The 19,046-nt window shown below is 40.1% G+C and overlaps 1 protein-coding gene across 1 annotated transcript; it reads left to right on the top strand.

Moving 5' to 3' along the window:
* Nucleotides 1-399: 399 nt before the first annotated feature.
* Nucleotides 400-18,106, top strand: LOC118922759 (myosin regulatory light chain 12B). The gene is made up of 4 exons (XM_036905854.2): nucleotides 400-544; nucleotides 12,665-12,863; nucleotides 15,155-15,316; nucleotides 16,086-18,106. Exons 2-4 carry the CDS (start codon nucleotides 12,680-12,682, stop codon nucleotides 16,256-16,258), a joined length of 519 nt encoding a protein of 172 aa, XP_036761749.1. The 5' UTR covers nucleotides 400-544; nucleotides 12,665-12,679; the 3' UTR covers nucleotides 16,259-18,106.
* Nucleotides 18,107-19,046: the final 940 nt, after the last annotated feature.

The following is a 19,046-nucleotide window of genomic DNA, read 5'->3' as shown; positions in this document are numbered from 1 at the left end:
AGGCAGGAGTCCGCCTGGCCGCCGCCCCCTTACCGTCGCAGTATTCCGTGGGGCGTACTCCAAAAAAATTACTGGTTTCAGCCGAAGTTCCAATGTACGTAGACTGGCTGTGCTTAACCACCTCCGGCAGCCACCGGTGGGCGGCTTCCGGCGCCGCGGGTCCCCAGGCCCTGAAGGGTCGCGCCCCGCCCCGGGTCAAATTCCCCGCCGAGCCCGGCGTCCGGCCGCCCGGGAATGCGGAAGGGCCGCGGAACCCCGCGGGGGAGGAGGCCGGGTCGCGCCGCCGCCTGAAGGAGGCCGCGAAAGCCCGGGCTGTGAGCGTCGGCCCCAGGCCCGCCCCTCGGCAGGCAGAGCGGCCTCGCCCCGTCCCGAGCGAGAACTCCTCTCCCACCGCCCCAGCCGGAGCTGGGTCCGACCGCGCCTTCCGGTCCTCCTCCCGCGGCCGGAAGTGCCGGAAGCCGTCAGCGCCGCGCCACAGCCCAGCGCTCATCGCGCTCGCTCGTCTTCTCGCGCAGAACAGCCCGAGTTCTTGTGTCCGGTGGCGGTGAGTGGCGCGCGGCACCCCCCAGCAGCCCCAGTTCCTGCTCCCCTCCCACCCCAGGCGGCAGCGGTGCGGGGCGCCGGGGAATGCGGGCCTGTCAGGTTGGGCGAGCAGGGTCAGCGAGGAGGCTCCGGGCAGCGGCAGGGCCGTGAAGCCGGGCTGGGGAGACGCTCTGCTGGAAGAGGGTCCGGGTCCCGGCGGCGCGCCCACCGGCCCTGCGTCGCGGGGATGACTGCCCAACCTGGTGCCGCGCGGGCCGCTCGGCTGCCTCGCTGCCCGCGCCTGCCCTCGCGGGCGCGTCGGGCGCTTAGGGTATTGCCCGCCTGCTCTGTGCCCCACAGAGTGCTGGATGCCTCGTAGATGCCTGGTTCTTGCCTTAGATGAAGTGTCCAAAGAAACTGCTAGAGAACCGGTACCGGACTGCATGATTGGTATAGGCTAAAATATCATGCTTTCCAAACGAGCTGTAACTCTTACTAGCTCTTGCATCTTGTAAAGGTTTAGTTCATTTGTGTTGGTGGAAGAGAAGGACAACAAAAATCAAGAAAGGGTTTTTGAATGAAAAAAATCGTGATCTCATTGGAGGCCCTGAATTCAGGCCTAGGCGGGAGAAAAGTATTTATGGCTGTGTTTGTGGTAGGCGGTTAGAAGAACGAAAGGTGGGAATTGTGTCCTGTGAAAAGGAGATAGACAGCGGGGAGACCACCCTGAATGGAACAGAGCTATAATGAATAACTGTTTGAAATAAAGGTAGGTAGGTAGATAAGTGAGGCCTTTTAATGGATGTCTTGAAAACTTGACCAAGAAATAAAAGATTATGTAAGAGGCACTAGGCAGGCATTTTGGATTCTTTATTAAGGGAAGACTAGGAAGGAAGTGGTGGTTAGAGGGTTGGTTAGTCCATTAGTAAGAGAAGAATCATAGCGTTTTAGAATTTAAAAAAACCTTATAAATTGTGAAACATTATCTTTGTTATAGTTATCGTTATAAATGTCTTTCATTTTATAATCGAGGAAACCGAAACCCAGAGAGGTGAGACCATTTGCCCGAGGTCACCTGAGGGATTCCCATGGTGCCACCCATTTTCTCTGTAAGCGATAGGTGGACCCTCCTGGACTTCCTAACTAGTGCACAGCTTTTGTTTGCTCAGACTCTGTTGAATGGAACAACTTCTATAATGGCTGACTTGATAATCATTTATGCTCTAATGAAACTGAGTTTGGACAAGATGAACTGCAACTTCTGAGGGACAGATTCCCCAGGTGAAGGTTTAGGAAAGGTGAGAGGATGTAGAGCTCCTAAATGGGACTGGTTCTCTTTCTCCCAGGATTCAGAGACACCAGATATCTAGGGATGATTTTCATTGCCAGCAACTTTGATTGGGGTCTTTCCTCCTCATTCTGCCCATAACTGTGTAGAGGCATTGATTGTTCCCCCAACTAGCTGTCCACATTTTCATCGTGAAGAATTTCAGCTGCCAGTATGTGGCATACTAGGGGCTAGTGGGACAAACTCTGGAACTACTTCCTGAGTATAGATCCTGGATCTAAGTGCTACCATTTTTTAGCTCTGTGGCTGCAGACAAATGGTTTATTCTCTTTGCCCTAATTTTCTCACCTAAGAAATGGGAATAATAGCTACCTATTTCATAAATTGTTATGAAGATTAAATATGTTAATACATGTGAAATGCTTAGACCAGTGCCTAGCACATATGTAGCACTCTATTGGCTATTATTAGTATTGTTTCTTCCAGGTATGGAACAGTAGGTGGCTAGTAAGTTTTGTTAAGAATCTCTTAACAAAAGTGGAGTTTATGCTGAACAATGGGTAGACCATAGAGAAAAGACTTATTTTCAGAGTCAGTTCCAGGACCTACCTTATAATGACCATATGTATATGTAATTGTGTTTGTGATAGGAAAAAAAGCATATGTACATATTTGCTTAACTAGTGTTTAATGAGCACCTGTCATGTTTAAGGCACTCCACTAGACCCTGCAATCCAAGGTAGAAAGGCTAAATGCCATAAAAATGCATAAGTTAAGTGTCATGGCAGGGGAGTACTGGGCAGTAAAAAAGAATGAACCACTAATAAAAACAAGATAGATGAATCTCAAAAATATTATATTGAGTGAAAGAAGTCAGGCAGCTTCGAGATTATACTGCAAATTTCATTTACAAGAATTTCAAAGATAAAACAGTGATGGAATCTGAGCATGGTTGGCTATGGGAGATGATGATTGGCTTAGAGGGAACTTTCTGGAATAATGTTAACATTTGTAACTTGATTGGAGTGGTGGTTAAATGAGTGTTTACATGTATAAAAACTCACTTTTAAGGTCTGTATATGTCACCGTATGTTAATTTCACTGCAATAAAACAAAATGATATGGGAGTTAAAAGGATGGAAAGTTTACTGCCAAATGGGATGATCATATAACCCATAATAAAGAAATGTCAGCAGTATAATGTATGTGGTAAATATTAAACTACATAAACTATGGGGAAATCTTAACATGTAAGAGAGACGCTGTAAAAATTGAGTTTCGCTTGGAAAAAGGAATAATTTATGGAACTGATTACATACTTGCCTATTATGCAACATAAAACCAATGAATTGTCATTAAGTATGTTAGGTTAATTTTGTGAAGTATTAACTTGATTATATACTAAATTCTCTTTATGATTGCTGTTTTCAGCCTGTTGTTCATGTATGTAGCCAGTCATTGGATCCTCCCAATTAGCGCAGACATTAATCTTGACTACAGTAATGGCTGTGGGAATCCATGAGAAATTTCTAAAGATTCTAATAGATGTTGGTGAAGATGAGAACTGAATCAAAAATTACCTCACTGTTTTAGCCCAAGTACTGGTTTCTGCTTCTTTGTGTTCATGGACTCTCAGGCCTCACCTTGCACCTCTGCTGTCAGGAGGCCTTGCTCAAGGAGGCTTCCTGGCCATCCTGCCCTTGTGCATCTCTTCTACAGTGAACTCTGTCATCCCTTTGCCTCACAAACCAGCTGCTTCTTTCTCCCCAATTACCTCTTTTATGAGTGATTTACTATATACTGCTAGTTTTTTGATGAGTACTTAAGAAAAACAGTCATTCAAGGACAGAGCTTTGAAGGAAATTCCAGTTAAGAAGCAAGAACTTACAAATATGCTTAGGAAGCAACATAGGATAGTGATGACTGGAATGTTGAGGAAGGGTAACTCTCGCAGTTAAAAGAGGAACCCACTGAACCTGGAGAGAAACCAAATAGAAGGAATTAACATTTTCTAAGCAGGAATAGAAAATTCCCTATCCAGTGCAAACTTGGCTGTCCCCTTTGAACTTTTAAAAATTCTGTGGCTAAAATTCTGAAAGGCATTGCCTATTTTAATGTTAAAGGAGACCAAGGAAACACAGTGGCTTTTTTAGTTTTATTAGGGTTTTATTACTCTATAACAAATTACCCCAGAGGTTGACAGCTTAAAACAATAGTTTCTGAGGGTCAGGAATTCCAGGGCAGCTTAGTTAGGTTGTTCTGGCTCAGGGGTTCAAGAGGTTGCAGTCCTGAAGTCAGCCAGGTTTGTAGTCATTTGAAGGAAGATCTGCCTTCCACATAGCTGACTCACCGGACTGGCAAGTTGGTGCTTGCTTTTGGCAGAAGGCCTCAGTTCCCTGCCATGTGAACCTCTCCGTAGGGTTGTGTAGTGCCTGGCAACCTGGTGCTGGTTTCCCTACGATTGAGTGAGCCCAGAGGAAGCAGAGCAGAAGCAGCAATGTCTGCTATGACGGTCATAGACCATCATTTTCACAATAATCTATTGGTTATGAAAGGTAGCAGAATGTCAGCCCAACATATGCCACTTAGGCATAATGATTATTTTGAGCTGAAGGCAACTGAGAAGAAGCTGATGGTACAAGAAAAGCTCTCTGCCTTCCCCCTATTTGCATAAGAGCAGGATATAAATTTCCAGAGCTGTCCGTTCCCTGTCTATCAGGAAGGACAAAGGTTACTCTTCGGAGGCAACTTTAGACTCTTATCAATGGAAAAGGTCCTGTGTTGATCTGCCTGACAGGCCGAACCTTTGTTTACTGCTTTTCCTGGTAACCTTCCATAACTAGTCCCTCCTCCTCTTTTCCTTTGTCTTCAGCTGGAGATGATGTTGAAGCTGGAGTTCTAAGCCCCTTCCGAGAGCTGGCTTTTTTTCCTCTATCTCCCATGTATACAAGAGGTATATATGTTAATAAACTTTATTTTTCTCTTGTTGACCTATTATTACAGAGGGGTCAGCTGAGAACACAGAAGGGTAGGAGGAAAATGATTTCCCCTCCCCTGTGATCTCACAAATCAACCCCCTTCACTGTTGGAGGGGACTGTACCAGGACATGAGATGTGTTGAAGGGCCCTTTGAAGCCTGGCTGCCACCATAGCTAAAGAACAAACTCATGCTCTCAGAGGCCACATGGTGACATAGTAAATAAGCTGTGACTGGCAGATGTAGGGAGAAGTGGGGACTGCTCACTGAATACTCCTTATCTACAGGGATTTAGGAATGCTGGTCAGATGATTCCTTATACAGCTTGTCAGTACATGTGAAATCTGTGTTTATTAAGGTAAAATAATGAGTTAAATGTTGGCAAATGAATTCAGTTACTTAAAAAAGTAATCCCTGGGGGACTAAAGAGGCCTCCTGCAGACTGCTGGTGGTTTGTAGCTGCCGGTTTGTGACTTTTGACTTGCCTCTTTTATTTTATAGATCAGGAAGATGAGGCTCAAGGAAGCGAAAATGACCAAAGGTCATACAGCTTGTGATGACAGAGCTGGAATTAGAATCCAGGTCTCCAGCATCACCATTACACCATAAAGACCAAGTTTGAAAATAAAGGGAACTAAATTCATAAACAGCCAGTGCCTTCTAAGTGGTTAACTCACTGATTAAGCTTCACAGAACCTTGGGGTCACCGGGTGCATTTTAAAAAATACAGGTTCCAAAAAAAAATACAGGTTCCTGGGCCCCATCCAGGTAGTTTGTTTGACTATTGAAACCAGAAGGCTCTGCTGTGAGAGCCATGTTTACTTGCCATATGGTGACAGCAACTAGGTGACTTAAGATACTTAAAGGGAGAATCCTCAAAGGAATGTCAAGGAAGTCATGGGTGCTGACAGAATATGCTCTGTGAACATCTTTCTCAGGCTTCCAATAAAGCCATAGGCTGGATGAAGTTCACTAGTAATTTCTGCTTACTGGTTATGGTGCCCATGTTTTGATTTGCACATCAGTATTGCAGGTAGCTATAGTTTAAGGGTGGGCTTGGTGTTTTCTTCTTTAACATTTATAGGTTAAACATTAATTTGACAGTTCTAGACAAACGTTTCAAGCCTTTACCTATTTGTCAAATCAAGACCACAACTGATAGCAAATATTGCCACTTGATTAAACCCAAACCAGGAGTGCCACATTGCACAATTCCAGGGAGTGCCATTCATACTTTATTCTCTTCTCGTACCACTGTGCAGTTCTGTTCTGTACATTGGTTTCCCCAATACAGTTTGAGTTTACTTAAAAATTCAGTTTGTCTAGGATTTGAATTTAGAGGAAAGTAGCTGCTCAGAAATCAATGTTAGATTATATTGCAAGTTTCAAAAACTTCTTGTGGTAAACTCAAAATAATTAGAAGAACATTTAGAACAAAGTAGAAAATAATAGAAATAGAAATAACCTTTAACAAATGTCAGCTCCCCCCTGCCTCTGACCTGCAGATTTGGAGGGAATGCGACGGAATGCTGAAGATTTGAAATGCTAGCCAGGGTACTCAAGACATCACAGCACAAGAATAATGCTGAAAAGGCACTCCTCATATTTATTGAGCAAATGAACTTAAACATCTAAAGAATTCTGAGTAGGGGGATCAACACATAATCATTATCTGACCTTGAGTCTCGCCCTAGGGTGTGACACTCAAGGATACCGAAACCATGTGAGGGCGGTCAGGAGTTGTAGGAACTGTTTTGGCTCTAATCATTTTATTTTTGATCACGCATCAAGAGTTGTAGGAAAAACAATCAACTCATATGTATTTGTACATTTGATTTCTGTATTACTTGATTTATGTATTAATCCCACAACAAATGGGGTTTGAATCCCAGCTGTGCCAGTAGGTTTCCTTGGGCAGGTTATTTACTATCTTTGATCTTTAGTATCTTCATTTGTAAAGCAGGCATGTTAAATTTAATGAACATAATGTGCCTAGCACATGAGTTACTCAAAAAATTGTAGCAGCTGTAAGTTGATCAGACTTTAATTCTGTCACTGGTCCTAGGGACTTTGGGGCTAGAAAAACATCAAGATTAAAAGTACACAGAGTAGGAAACTGCATGGTGCCTCAAGCACGTACAAACAGCTTGGTGTTGCTGGAGGAAAAGTGAAGGGAGAGAGTGGCTGGAGTAGGGAAAGGAGAACCTTGTGTACCGTGCTCAAGAGTTTGTACTTTGTCTTATAGGCAGTGGAAAGCCAAAGAAGAATTTTAAAAAGGGAATAATATGGTTATATTCATGTTTTAGATACTTTAGGTTGCATTATGAAGGGGCGGAAGAATGAAGAAGATGAGCAAATCTGAGAAATACTTAAGAGGCAGGGCTTGATTCATCAGGGAGAGGATTGAGTCAGGAATGACTCCTACGTTTCTGGCTTGGTGAGTTGGTAAATGATGGTGCCATTAACTGAGAAAACAAAAGATGAGAAAGTTTAGGAGGGGGAAGATAATGAATTCGTTTCTCAACATGTTGATTATGAGTGTCTGAGGGTTTCCCAATGGGTGCCTTTCACAAACAGTTGGATATTTGAGTCCGCAGTTCAAGAGAAAGGACAGGCTTAGAGGAAGACTTGGAAGTCGTAGGTGTTATCAGAACAGTGAGAGTTGATGAGATCATCCAGGAAGAGAGAGAAGTGAAAAGAACTTTTATAATCCATGGACTGTTAGAATACAGGGAAACGTGAATATTTAAGTGAGTGGAAGAGAGAAAAACCTAACAAGAATATGGAGGAAGCCAGTACATAGGAAAAGTAGGTGAACTGAGAGAGAGTAAATTGGTATCACCAACCTGCATACACCATTTTACAGAAACCAGTCTTTCCAATATAATGAGTAGGGGTGTCTTTCACTAGAGTGTAAGGTTTTTGAGGTTGGGGACCTTGTGCTCTCCTTCCATTGGGGAACCATCATTTTTGCTGTTATTGTTCACCAAGGCCAAGAGTTGGGGAGGCTCTGAAGAAAATGTTGTCAAGTATAGCAAAGTGGTCCAAGGAGATTTAGATTGGATTTGGCAATTTGAAAGCAGTTGCAGTAAAGAAAGCTAGATTGTAATGGATTGAAAGTGAGTGGGAAGTAAGAGAAGAAAGCTGAGATACCTAGTTCAGAAGGTGAGGAGAAAGAGGACAGTAGTTTCTTTTGGAGCCAGAGTTCTCTTCAGATTGATTGTTTTGCTACAACTTTGCCTTACTTTTTAGCTGATACTTTATTTTGGGTGTATGTGTGTAGTTTTTATAGATCCCACATAAATATATAAACATGCAATGTTTGTAAATGAAGTACCGAGAAAAAATTTTTTGAGGAATAATGGTGTTACACTATATATTGAGCCTCTGTCTGCTCTGCAACATACTTTGATTAGGGCCAATTAAGTGAATTGCTCTTGATTGTCTTGCTCCTGCTTTCCTTCCATTTCCTTTGCTTGTTGAGGTTGGGTGTCTGACTTGCCTCACCTAATGGCTTTTCTAGCCTTGCCAGGCTACCTCCCCATTCTCTCTCACAGCCATTTCCCCTAACAAAAAAATCCTTGTGTGTTTAATCCCATATTGACGCACCTTTTGGAGAACTCCAACTACAGAAATGTTTAATTGTAATACACTTTTGGGTCAGGTGTAAGCTTAATGTGATACAATTGACTGATCTTATTTTTAAAGATATACTCTTTAGGAGGTTTTTCTAAAGGATTTTATTACAAACATAATTTGCTGATACTGAGATAGAATTAACTCTTGCCTTCAGATTAACAGTCTTTTATACCTATTATATCTTGAAGAAACAGAATCGTAAAATTTCCAGCATGAGAAAGAATTTTAATCCAGCAGTTTTGGAATGTGAACAATAATTAAACTGTAGTCATGCCTTGCTAGTTAACCAAATTATGTCTCTGATTTAACCTTCAGTATAACTAAGGTCAGATAACAAGCTAAGTTACAGGAAGGAGAAGAAAATGAACATTTATTCAGAACAAGTACATGGGAAAGGGGGGGAGTTGGAATGTTTCAGTAAGGACTCTAAGGCTTGTGTATTTCAAAACTACACCACTAATCCAGTATCCTGATGGGATGTTTTTAGATTAAAGAAAGAAAAGTAAACAATGTAGATTAAAAGTCCAAGACCGGAAGAAGTCCTAGAGACCCAGGTCCAAAATTCTTGCTCCACCCCAGCTACTCATCTGCTTTTATACAAGGGGGTACAGAGTTAGAGAACAGTCCTCAGGACCATCCTCACTTCTGACATCATTTGCAAATTTGGGTCCCCAAAATGACCCTCAGGTTGGATAATTTGCTAAGACACAGAACTCAGTGAAAGTTGTTAAACCCGTGGTTATGGTTTATTACAATAAAAGGATTCAGATGAAAATCAGCCAAGGAAGAGACACAAGGTGCAGAGTCCAGGAGGGTTCCAAATGCAGAACTCCCTGTTATCTCCTCCCACGGCAGTGTGGACTCGTCCTCGCAACAAAGTGTGATGAGATGCATGGACTGTTGTCAACTCCCACCTTGATATCCAAAGTTTTATTGGGGCTCTGTCACACAGACATTGTCAACTGCTCCATGGCCGACCTCAGTCTCAGTCCCTCTAGAGGTCAAGTTGAGAACAGCTGACTCAAAGTGCCCATGATGGATCACATTGTTAGGCTGTTACAGGGTGTGATACAACACCCAACAGCCTAACATTCCAAGGGCTGTGAGATTACTTCCCAAGAGCTGAGGATAAAAACCAGACCTCAGACCTCTCTTTGGGCAAAATTAAATTCTTTACTACACAAGGGCCATTGATTTTTTTTTTTTAACTTAGGTGGGGCCTACCTTCGAGTGCAGTTGAAAAGACTGAGTAAGACATTGAATTGAAAAATTACTCTTGTGTGCATGGGTTTTCTGAGGCTATATGTAGCTTCTAATGTTGGAGCTAAAATTAGAACTGGGGACTTTCTAACTCCAAAGCTTGTAGTATTTCTGTGTTGTATTTATTTATATTATTTAAAATTGCAAATAAAAAATGGAATGAAAAGTGTTCATTCTATTTGACATTTAATTTATTGGTGGCTTTCAGTGAAGTATGAGAAGCTGCCATCAAAGCCATGTGGCAGAGAATCGAGGCATGATTTGGGGGGAGAAGAAAGTGTAGACTGTTGCATATTGGACTGCTGTTCTAGAAGTTTTGTTAAGGGAATTGGGAAATGATGTAGCTAAAAGGGATGTGAGATTAAAGAGTAGGTTCTGATGATTTTTAGATGATGAACATGCACATAAGGTGACTACACTAGTCTCTGTGTGTTACCTCACTTATTTCTCACTTGCATTGAAGTAGAAACTGTTTTGCTCTACAACTGAGGATAGAGTACGCATCCCTGGTTCTCAAACCATGTTTTGGAAAAAACAAAGCTCAGAGAAGTTAGGCAGTATTGGTAGTGAAGTGGAGATTAAAAAGAGTACTGCTGCATAGGATTGTTGTGAGGATTAAATGGGACGATCCTCGTAAAATAAGGTAAAATAAGGTGTCAGCTTTGGAGCCCACGCTCTCTTTGGGGGAGCCCCAGGCACTCAGAACAGTGCCTAACACAGAGTAAGCTATAAATAAATGTCAGCTACTATGAATGTATTTTAAAATTAATAAAATGGGTCTCATGAGATTGGGTGGGAGGGGTGCATAAATAATTTCTATACTATTTCTTAGTTTTTTCAAAAATGTGCTTTTTATTTCTAGCCATTGAATGGTCACATTGAAAATAAAGTGTAAGGGTATATTTATTCCTACCCAAATGAAGTAATAATTCTACACGAAGATGTTTTTACCCACTAACTTAGGTGTAATGAGTTATTTTCCTGTTTCATGGATTCTTTTTTGCTTCATGTTCTTTTCTTTTTTTTTCTTTAATTATTTTAATTTTTTTGAAGAACATTATGTTTACTAGGCTCTCCCCTACCCCAGGTCCCCCCCCACAAACCCCATTATAGTCACTGTCCATCAGCATAGTAGGATGTTGTAGAATCACTACTTGTCTTCTCTGTGTTGCAAAGCCCTCCGCTTTCCCCCACCCCCCACATTATACATGCTAATCATAATACCCCCTTTCTTCTTCCCCACACTTTTCCCTCCTTACCCTCCCATTCTCCCCAGTCTCTTTCCCTTTGGTAACTGTTAGTCCATTCTTGGGTTCTGTGATTCTGCTGCTGTTTTGTTCCTTCAGTTTTTCTTTTGTTCTTATACTCCACAGATGAGTGAAATCATTTGGTATTTGTTTTTCTCCACTTGGCTTATTTCACTGAGCATAATACCCTCTAACTCCATCCATGTTGTTGCAAATGGTAGGATTTGTTTTCTTCTTATGGCTGAATAATATTCCATTGTGTATATGTACCACATCTTCTTTATCCATTCATCTACTGATGGACACTTAGGTTGCTTCCATTTCTTGGCTATTGTAAATAGTGCTGCATCCTTAGGGTAAATTCCTAGAAGTGGAATTCCTGGGTCAAATGGTAAGTCTGTTTTGAGCATTTTGATGTACCTCCATACTGCTTTCCACAATGGTTGAACTAATTTACATTCCCACCAGCAGTGTAGGAGGGTTCCCCTTTCTCCGCAACCTCGCCAACATTTGTTGTTGTCTGTCTTTTGGATGGTAGCCATCCTTACTGGTGTGAGGTGATATCTAATTGTGGTTCTAATTTTCATTTCTCTGATAACTAGCGATGTGGAGCATCTTTTCATGTGTCTGTTGGCCATCTGAATTTCTTCTTTGGAGAACTGTCTGTTCAGCTCCTCTGCCCATTTTTTAATTGGATTATTTGCTTTTTGTTTGTTGAGGAGCGTGAGCTCTTTATATATTTTGGATATCAAGCCTTTATCGGATCTGTCATTTACAAAAATATTCTCCCATACTGTAGGGTACCTTTTTGTTCTATTGATGGTGTCCTTTGCTGTACAGAAGCTTTTCAGCTTGATATAGTCCCACTTGTTCATTTTTGCTTTTGTTTTCCTTGCCCGGGGAGATATGTTCATGAAGAAGTCGCTAATGTTCACATCCAAGAGATTTTTGCCTATGTTTTTTTCTAAGAGTTTTATGGTTTCATGACTTACATTCAGGTCTTTGATCCATTTGGAGTTTACTTTTGTGTAAGGGGTTAGACAGTGATCCAGTTTCATTCTCTTACATGTAGCTATCCAGTTCTGCCAGCACCATCTGTTGAAGAGACTGTCATTTCCCCATTGTATGTCCATGGCTCCTTTATCGAATATTAATTGACCATATATGTTTGGGTTAATGTCTGGAGTCTCTAATCTGTTCCACTGGTCTGTGGCTCTGTTCTTGTGCCAGTACCAAATTGTCTTGATTACTATGGCTTTGTAGTAGAACTTGAAGTTGGGGAGTGAGATCCCCGCCACTTTATTCTTCTTTCTCAGGATTGCTTTGGCTATTCGGGGTCTTTGGTGTTTCCGTATGAATTTTTGAACTATTTGTTCCAGTTCGTTGAAGAATGTTGTTGGTAATTTGATAGGGATTGCATCAAATCTGTATATTGCTTTGGGCAGGATGGCCATTTTGACAATATTAATTCTTCCTAGCCAAGAGCATGGGATGAGTTTCCATTTGTTAGTGTCCTCTTTAACTTCTCTTAAGGTGTCTTATAGTTTTTAGGGTATAGGTCTTTCTCTTCTTTGGTTAGGTTTATTCGTAGGTATTTTATTCTTTTTGATGCAATTGTGAATGGAGTTGTTTTCCTGATTTCTCTTTCTATTGGCTCATTGTTAGTGTATAGGAAAGCCACAGATTTCTGTGTGTTAATTTTGTATCATGTTCTTTTCTTTTTAACTCCAGTGTTAAACAGCCACCATGTCGAGCAAAAAGGCAAAGACCAAGACCACCAAGAAGCGTCCCCAGCGTGCAACGTCCAATGTGTTTGCCATGTTCGACCAGTCGCAGATCCAGGAGTTCAAGGAGGCCTTCAACATGATTGATCAGAACAGAGATGGTTTCATTGACAAGGAAGATTTGCATGACATGCTCGCTTCCCTAGGTAGACTTTTATTTTCTTAATGTGCCCAATTCCCAAAAATAATAATTCAGCATTTTATGAATTACTTCTTGTATGATATACAAATATCCCTCTCCTGCCTCAAAGGCCGAATGAGAAGTGTCTGGGTGAGAGGTGCATGCAGTCCTAAGAGGACTTTATATGTAATTTCTTCTACAATTAAAAGAAAGTGTACAGATGCAAGATTTAAGGCAAACATAAACTGTCCTTTGTTATTTTGGTTTTATGGGTGTTAATATATTATTCCTTATATGGTTTTGTTGTTGTTATGATCTCAAAAAGAAGGAAGGGAAGGAAGGTTTCCATGTTCTGCCCGAGTCACCACTGATTTTACATTTGGAAAGAAAAGAATGGCAAGTCTAGGAGTTCTCAATAGGCCAGAGTGACCGGGCAGGGAAGGGGGCACAGGTCCGGAATGGTGTACAGTTCAGCTCCACACTTGGGGGTGTTCTTGACAATTAGTCAGAAAGGCAAGTTCAAGGGCCAGAGGACAGAGAGAGAGGTTGTTATTTTTTTCCAACACAATTTTGTTCCTCTATCTTTTTATTCTTTCTCCTAACATTATTTTGAAAATTTTTAAGCCTATAAAAGTTGAAAGAACTGTATTAATGAACACATGTCCATCCTTTACCTAGATTTGCCAATTATTAACATTTTACAATGTTTCCTTTATTCAGAGTAAGAGGAGAATCAAGATACTTACCTACTTTGTTAACTTGTAGTAACTTTGGTCCCAGTGTTTTTCACACTCAGAATAGCTAATTTAAGTGCACTCTTCTGGGCAGGTCACTGCTGAAGCAGGCCACTGAGGAAAAGTGAGGGTCTTAGTTGTATTTACAAGGATCGAACACCCAATCCTGTACCATGCTCATAACAGATGCTCAGTTTATTATTGGATGAATGAATGGTGGTAGAGTAAGATGCTGGCTTTGGGGCTCTCCATATTGGAGAACCCCATGCTTTTAGAGATATATATATATCTTACAAATTGTATCGGACACCTTGAATATGTCCATAGGTGCTTTTTAAAGTCTGTATGTCTTTTTTGTCTATGTTCTTTTGACCCCTTGGGTTATACTTTTTCCCCAGAAAAATTGCTGCAGGAGAGTTGGGTTAAATCTGAAGGTAGAAAAGTAAATCTTTTTAGTCACTCTAACTTATTCAGTGAATCTTGAGGTTAATTTTGGGCTAATTTTTGTGTTGGTATGTTGAATGTATATAATGACTGAGGATTGTGGTGCTGTAAAACAGATGCCAACTTAGCATTTAAATTTCACCCAAATTCCCATAATTAAAACTCACACATGAAACATAATTCTAGATTTGACTATCAGCATTTAACTGGGTTAAAATTGAGATGCTTTGTTATACAAATATCTAACTTACCAATGTCCTTTTCATAGAGAATCATATAAACTTAATATTAGAAGGGACTTTTCATATACCAAGTTTAACCAGTCCATTTTATAGGTTAAAAAAAAGCAAACGATAAAAAAGATAGCTGCCACCCTGTAGATCACACAGCCAGTGGCAGAACTGGGATTCAAACCCTCTGTGCCAGACCCCTCATTTTGCACCAGGAGGGCCTCACAAATGCCTAGCCAAACAGGAGCCCTTTGTTGCTCCCACCATGTCTGGCCATTCCAGGGGAATTTCTGTGGTAGGAGAGGGAGAAGTGTTACCAGTTGGAACTGAGACTAAGATTCCCCCATCGTACAAGTAATATTGTACTAAACAAGACTGCCCTTGAGCAACATGGGTAAACAGCATTTGCGGACATGTCTGGCAACCAAATAGTATATAACATTGTTCAAAATGAGCTCCCAATTCTAAACCAGCCTAATATTTGTAGCTTACATGACTAACTAAAAATGTTTCAGGCATACCAGTTCATGGGTAACTGTACCACAATTAGAAATGTATTTAGATTTTTTAAATAACTAGTATTAAAAGATCATGATGGATCTTTAATGTCATCAACACTCAAGATATAATAATACAATGTAGTGAAGAACAAGTTGCAGAAAGTATCAGGGACTAAACAACATCCAGCCTAAGCCTGGAATGCACTTTCATAATGACAGACCAGAGATTCTTTACATTGTCAAAAATTGTCTTTTAAAAATATTCTTAGTTCAAGTTAACTGAAAAATTGTTCCCATGTTGTGATACTATAACTCATAAAAATCTATTGGGGAGCATAATAATAACAAAATAATTATTTATTGAAATTAGTTCTTGTTCTTAAAATGTTAAAATGTGGAATCTTTTAGGGAAGAATCCAACTGATGCCTACCTTGATGCCATGATGAATGAGGCTCCAGGGCCCATAAATTTCACCATGTTCCTCACGATGTTTGGTGAGAAGTTGAATGGCACAGACCCAGAAGATGTCATCAGAAATGCTTTCGCTTGCTTTGATGAGGAAGCAACTGGCGAGTACTCTTTGTTTATTTGTGCCCAGCCTTATTCCAGACCACATGAAACACTTTTTAGGAAATAGATTAGTAAAATACAAAAGTTTTTAAAAATGAATAACAGGAAACTTATCATTTACACTAGGACAGTACGACCAAGAATAGCTAGGATACATGTGATATAGTTCATAAAGCTACAGTTTGTGGTGTTAATCTTTGAATCTGATTCTGAGCCTCCTGAAAGCCAAAGAGGGAATCATCTGTTAAATAGTATCCTTAGACTTTAAATCCCACCAACTCACTTGAACGATTAAAATCTTAGGTGGTTTTTTTTTCCTCATTTTGAAGTATGTAAAGCCTAACTTTTCACTTTTCTTACTGCACTCATTTTCCCCTTCCTCTTACATTAACCCTGTACTCAGCCATCCAAATTACCTCCTCATGTACACCTTGCACCCTCCTTCGTGCTGCCTTTTTTTTTCTTTCTTTTCTTTTTACTGAAATACAGGGTTTTTTCCTCCTCCAGGAAACATTTGCTTCAAATTAATTTTGTAAGCATATAGCCTACTAACTGAACTTCTAAATGATTTAATCTAGTATTAGTAAAGAACTTTAAAAATAATAGGAAAACATAATGATATAGTTAGATATTACCTTAGTTCCCTAGTTCCTTAGTTCATGTAAATATGGGTATTCTGAAATACCTTGTAAAATTGGCCTAGTTTAGAAATGAACCATTAGAGTTTCAGGAAGTATTCATGACTCCCCTCTTTGTGCTGTCTTCCAGGCACCATTCAGGAAGACTACCTGAGGGAGCTGCTGACAACAATGGGAGATCGGTTTACGGATGAGGAAGTGGATGAGCTGTACAGAGAAGCACCTATTGACAAGAAGGGCAATTTCAATTACATTGAGTTCACACGCATCCTCAAACATGGAGCAAAAGACAAAGATGACTGAAAGAACTTCAACTAAAACCTTCTGTTACTTTGTCCTACTCTGTTTTCAATTTCCCACTTTCCTCCACCCTCATAGATCTGTTGCATGCAAATTAGTTTCACAGCTTTGCCTCTTTTTTTGATGTATTTATTCTAGACTTTTCTGCCTCTTAGCACTTGTATGATCAGACTGCAAATGGGGTTGAGGTTGTAAATTGTACTGAAAAAGAGATTGCGAATAAAAATCAACAAATGTGAAAGCCCAGGAAAATATATCTGGTATTTCTGGTTTTGCTGGATTTTTACATTTTTGTAATAAAAATGCTATTTTGAAATAAAGATGATGCTGACTCAAATGAAATATAGTGGAAAGTTATACAAATAAATGGTAGTTGGGAATAGTCCTATTTTCAGATTTCCAACTTCATGTAATTCAGATTACATGGTATAACTGATTCTTAATGTATATGTGACAGTGTTCTTAAGAACTTTTTAGTATAAATTAGCATCATTATGTGTAAAAACTAGTTATGCCTTTTTTTCCACACTTATAGTAGGCCAGATGTTTACTGAATTATAACTATAGAATGTATCTTCGAAGAAAAGAATATTGTTGAACATGTACTGTGTGTAAAGCATTGCAGATGGATGATTTTCAATGACTTTTCCCAACAACCTTGTGAGAAAAACCCTGTATTTCAACTGCGCTGCAAGTAGTTGAGTGATTGATAGTCACTATTAATGAGAGTTGGGATTCCAACCTAGGGGCCTAACTCCAGAGCTGATGGAGCTGGAACCACTGTGCTGTCTCTATGATAGGTCCCAAATGCCTAAGGGGTCATTTCCCTTAAATTCTAACATAATTTTGTAGTCATTACTGAAATTTAAAATAGTTTGGGAGGAATTGGTTATGTGAACAGAATTTCAAAAAATTCTATCCAGGCTAAAAATAGGCAAAAAATTATGTGCAATGTAATATTTCAAGGCAGTTCATATGGCGTGGACTGTAGATTAGAGGGAAGGACTGAAAAACATACAAGCCTGCTGCTATAAGCTCGTTCAAAACCCTCAAGGCCAAGCAATATGAGAAGCAGGAGAGAAAAACCTAAAAAAGGGGAAAAAATCCACTTAGAAAGTCCCAGTGTTCAACACCTGTTCCTCTAGCACCATGCTTTAACCAGTGGAGCTAATTGGCCAGCACGTCTTGAGTTGGGTTTTTTAAAACTCAGCCTAGCATGCTGGAGCAGGAGTAGGGAAACAGGTCCTCACAGAAAAGTAGATTATAAAAAGGGAGCCTTTATTTTAGCCGGCCGGCAACTCCCAAGGAGCAAGCTCTCCAAGTGCAGCCCCAAGCCCCCGTTACAACATCCTTTCACCAGTGGAGCTAACTGGCCGGCACATTCTTGAGTTAGGTTTTTTAACACAGCCTAGCTACTGTGTACAGGGAGGAGAGGCATGAGTACAGGGAGCAAGAAGGCTTACAATCAACTGGCTATTGCATTTTTCAGGGAAGACATGAGGGAGGCTTGGACTAGGGAAGTGGTAGAGGAGGTGGCTATAAAATGCCTCTCCTTTGTCCCACCTATTTCCTCTGCTCCAGCCTGGTCTTGTTTACCTTATCTCTGGCATCATTTTAACTGCATTTATTCTATTACTCTGCTTAAACTCTGATTTGAAAGATTGTGAGGGAAAAAATTTTCAAGATTAAAAGCAAGAAAAACTTAGTTTCTTCCATGCCTTTTGACCTGACATCCCATTCTGTTTCATCTCTAGTATCTAAATAAAAGTTGTGGGATTCAGTATTACCAGGCACCTGGGTAGGACCTTGTTCCTCTCTGTGCCCAATAAATATTAGTGATGATGATGAAAACCCTGTTTAGTATCTTTCTCTTTTTGAGAATCACATAGTGAAGATCTCAACTTGACAATTTGATTCCTTGGCCGTTTGTGTGTGTGTGTGTGTGTGTGTAATCTCATAGTTAAAACTGCAATGAGTATTTACTGTGCAATAAGCATGTTATGCTGCTGTCCTTTGACTCTGTGAGGTAGGTATTTTTATTATTCCTGTTATGCAGATGAAACAACTTCCCAAGGTTACACAGCAAGTAAGCAGTGGCACCATAATTTGAGTCTGGGCAGTCTAGCTCCAGAACCTTCTCTTCTAAGAAAATGTTTATTGGAAATAACACCATGAGTTCCTTACCATCATAGACAAGTTTTAAAAGCAGTAATTACTTCATTTGATCCTCAAAACTCTGGGAGGTAGATAAGGTAGGCATTATGATTCCTTTCTAAAAGTGAGTCACAAAGTTACCTGACTCGCTCAACTTTACATAACTAGAAAGTACATGAGCATGGACTAGCTTCTACGTTTTTTGAGTGAGGTAGGGTAGTTCTCATTAAACCTATGATTTCCCAATCCCTGTAGCCTGACCAAAATTTTTCACTAATTCATGAATTTATGTATATTATATATCATATATATGACAGCCATTAATATTTACAAAAGTGAATTGTATTTAATTGCACATTTTATGAATCATCTTTCCTAATTGCATAAAAATAAAATATTTAATTCAATATATATATGAATAAATACTTGACTCATAAATTTTGATTGTAAATTTGTTTTTTTTTACATTTCAATGTTTTTGAAACGATGTCTCACAGTCAATTTATACATTTAATATTGTTTATCCTGAAAATTAATTGCATCAGTGTTACATCTCAAAATTCATAGGTGTTAAAAGATAAGAAACACTGTCTTTGAAATATTAATATAAACTCAAATCTGGTGAATAAGCTCAGTA

This window comes from Manis pentadactyla, chromosome 6, assembly GCF_030020395.1.
Source record: "Manis pentadactyla isolate mManPen7 chromosome 6, mManPen7.hap1, whole genome shotgun sequence".
Classification (NCBI taxonomy): Eukaryota; Metazoa; Chordata; class Mammalia; order Pholidota; family Manidae; genus Manis; species Manis pentadactyla.
The sequence above is the reverse complement of the archived record's forward strand: the minus strand, read 5'-3'. Positions and strand labels throughout refer to the sequence as shown.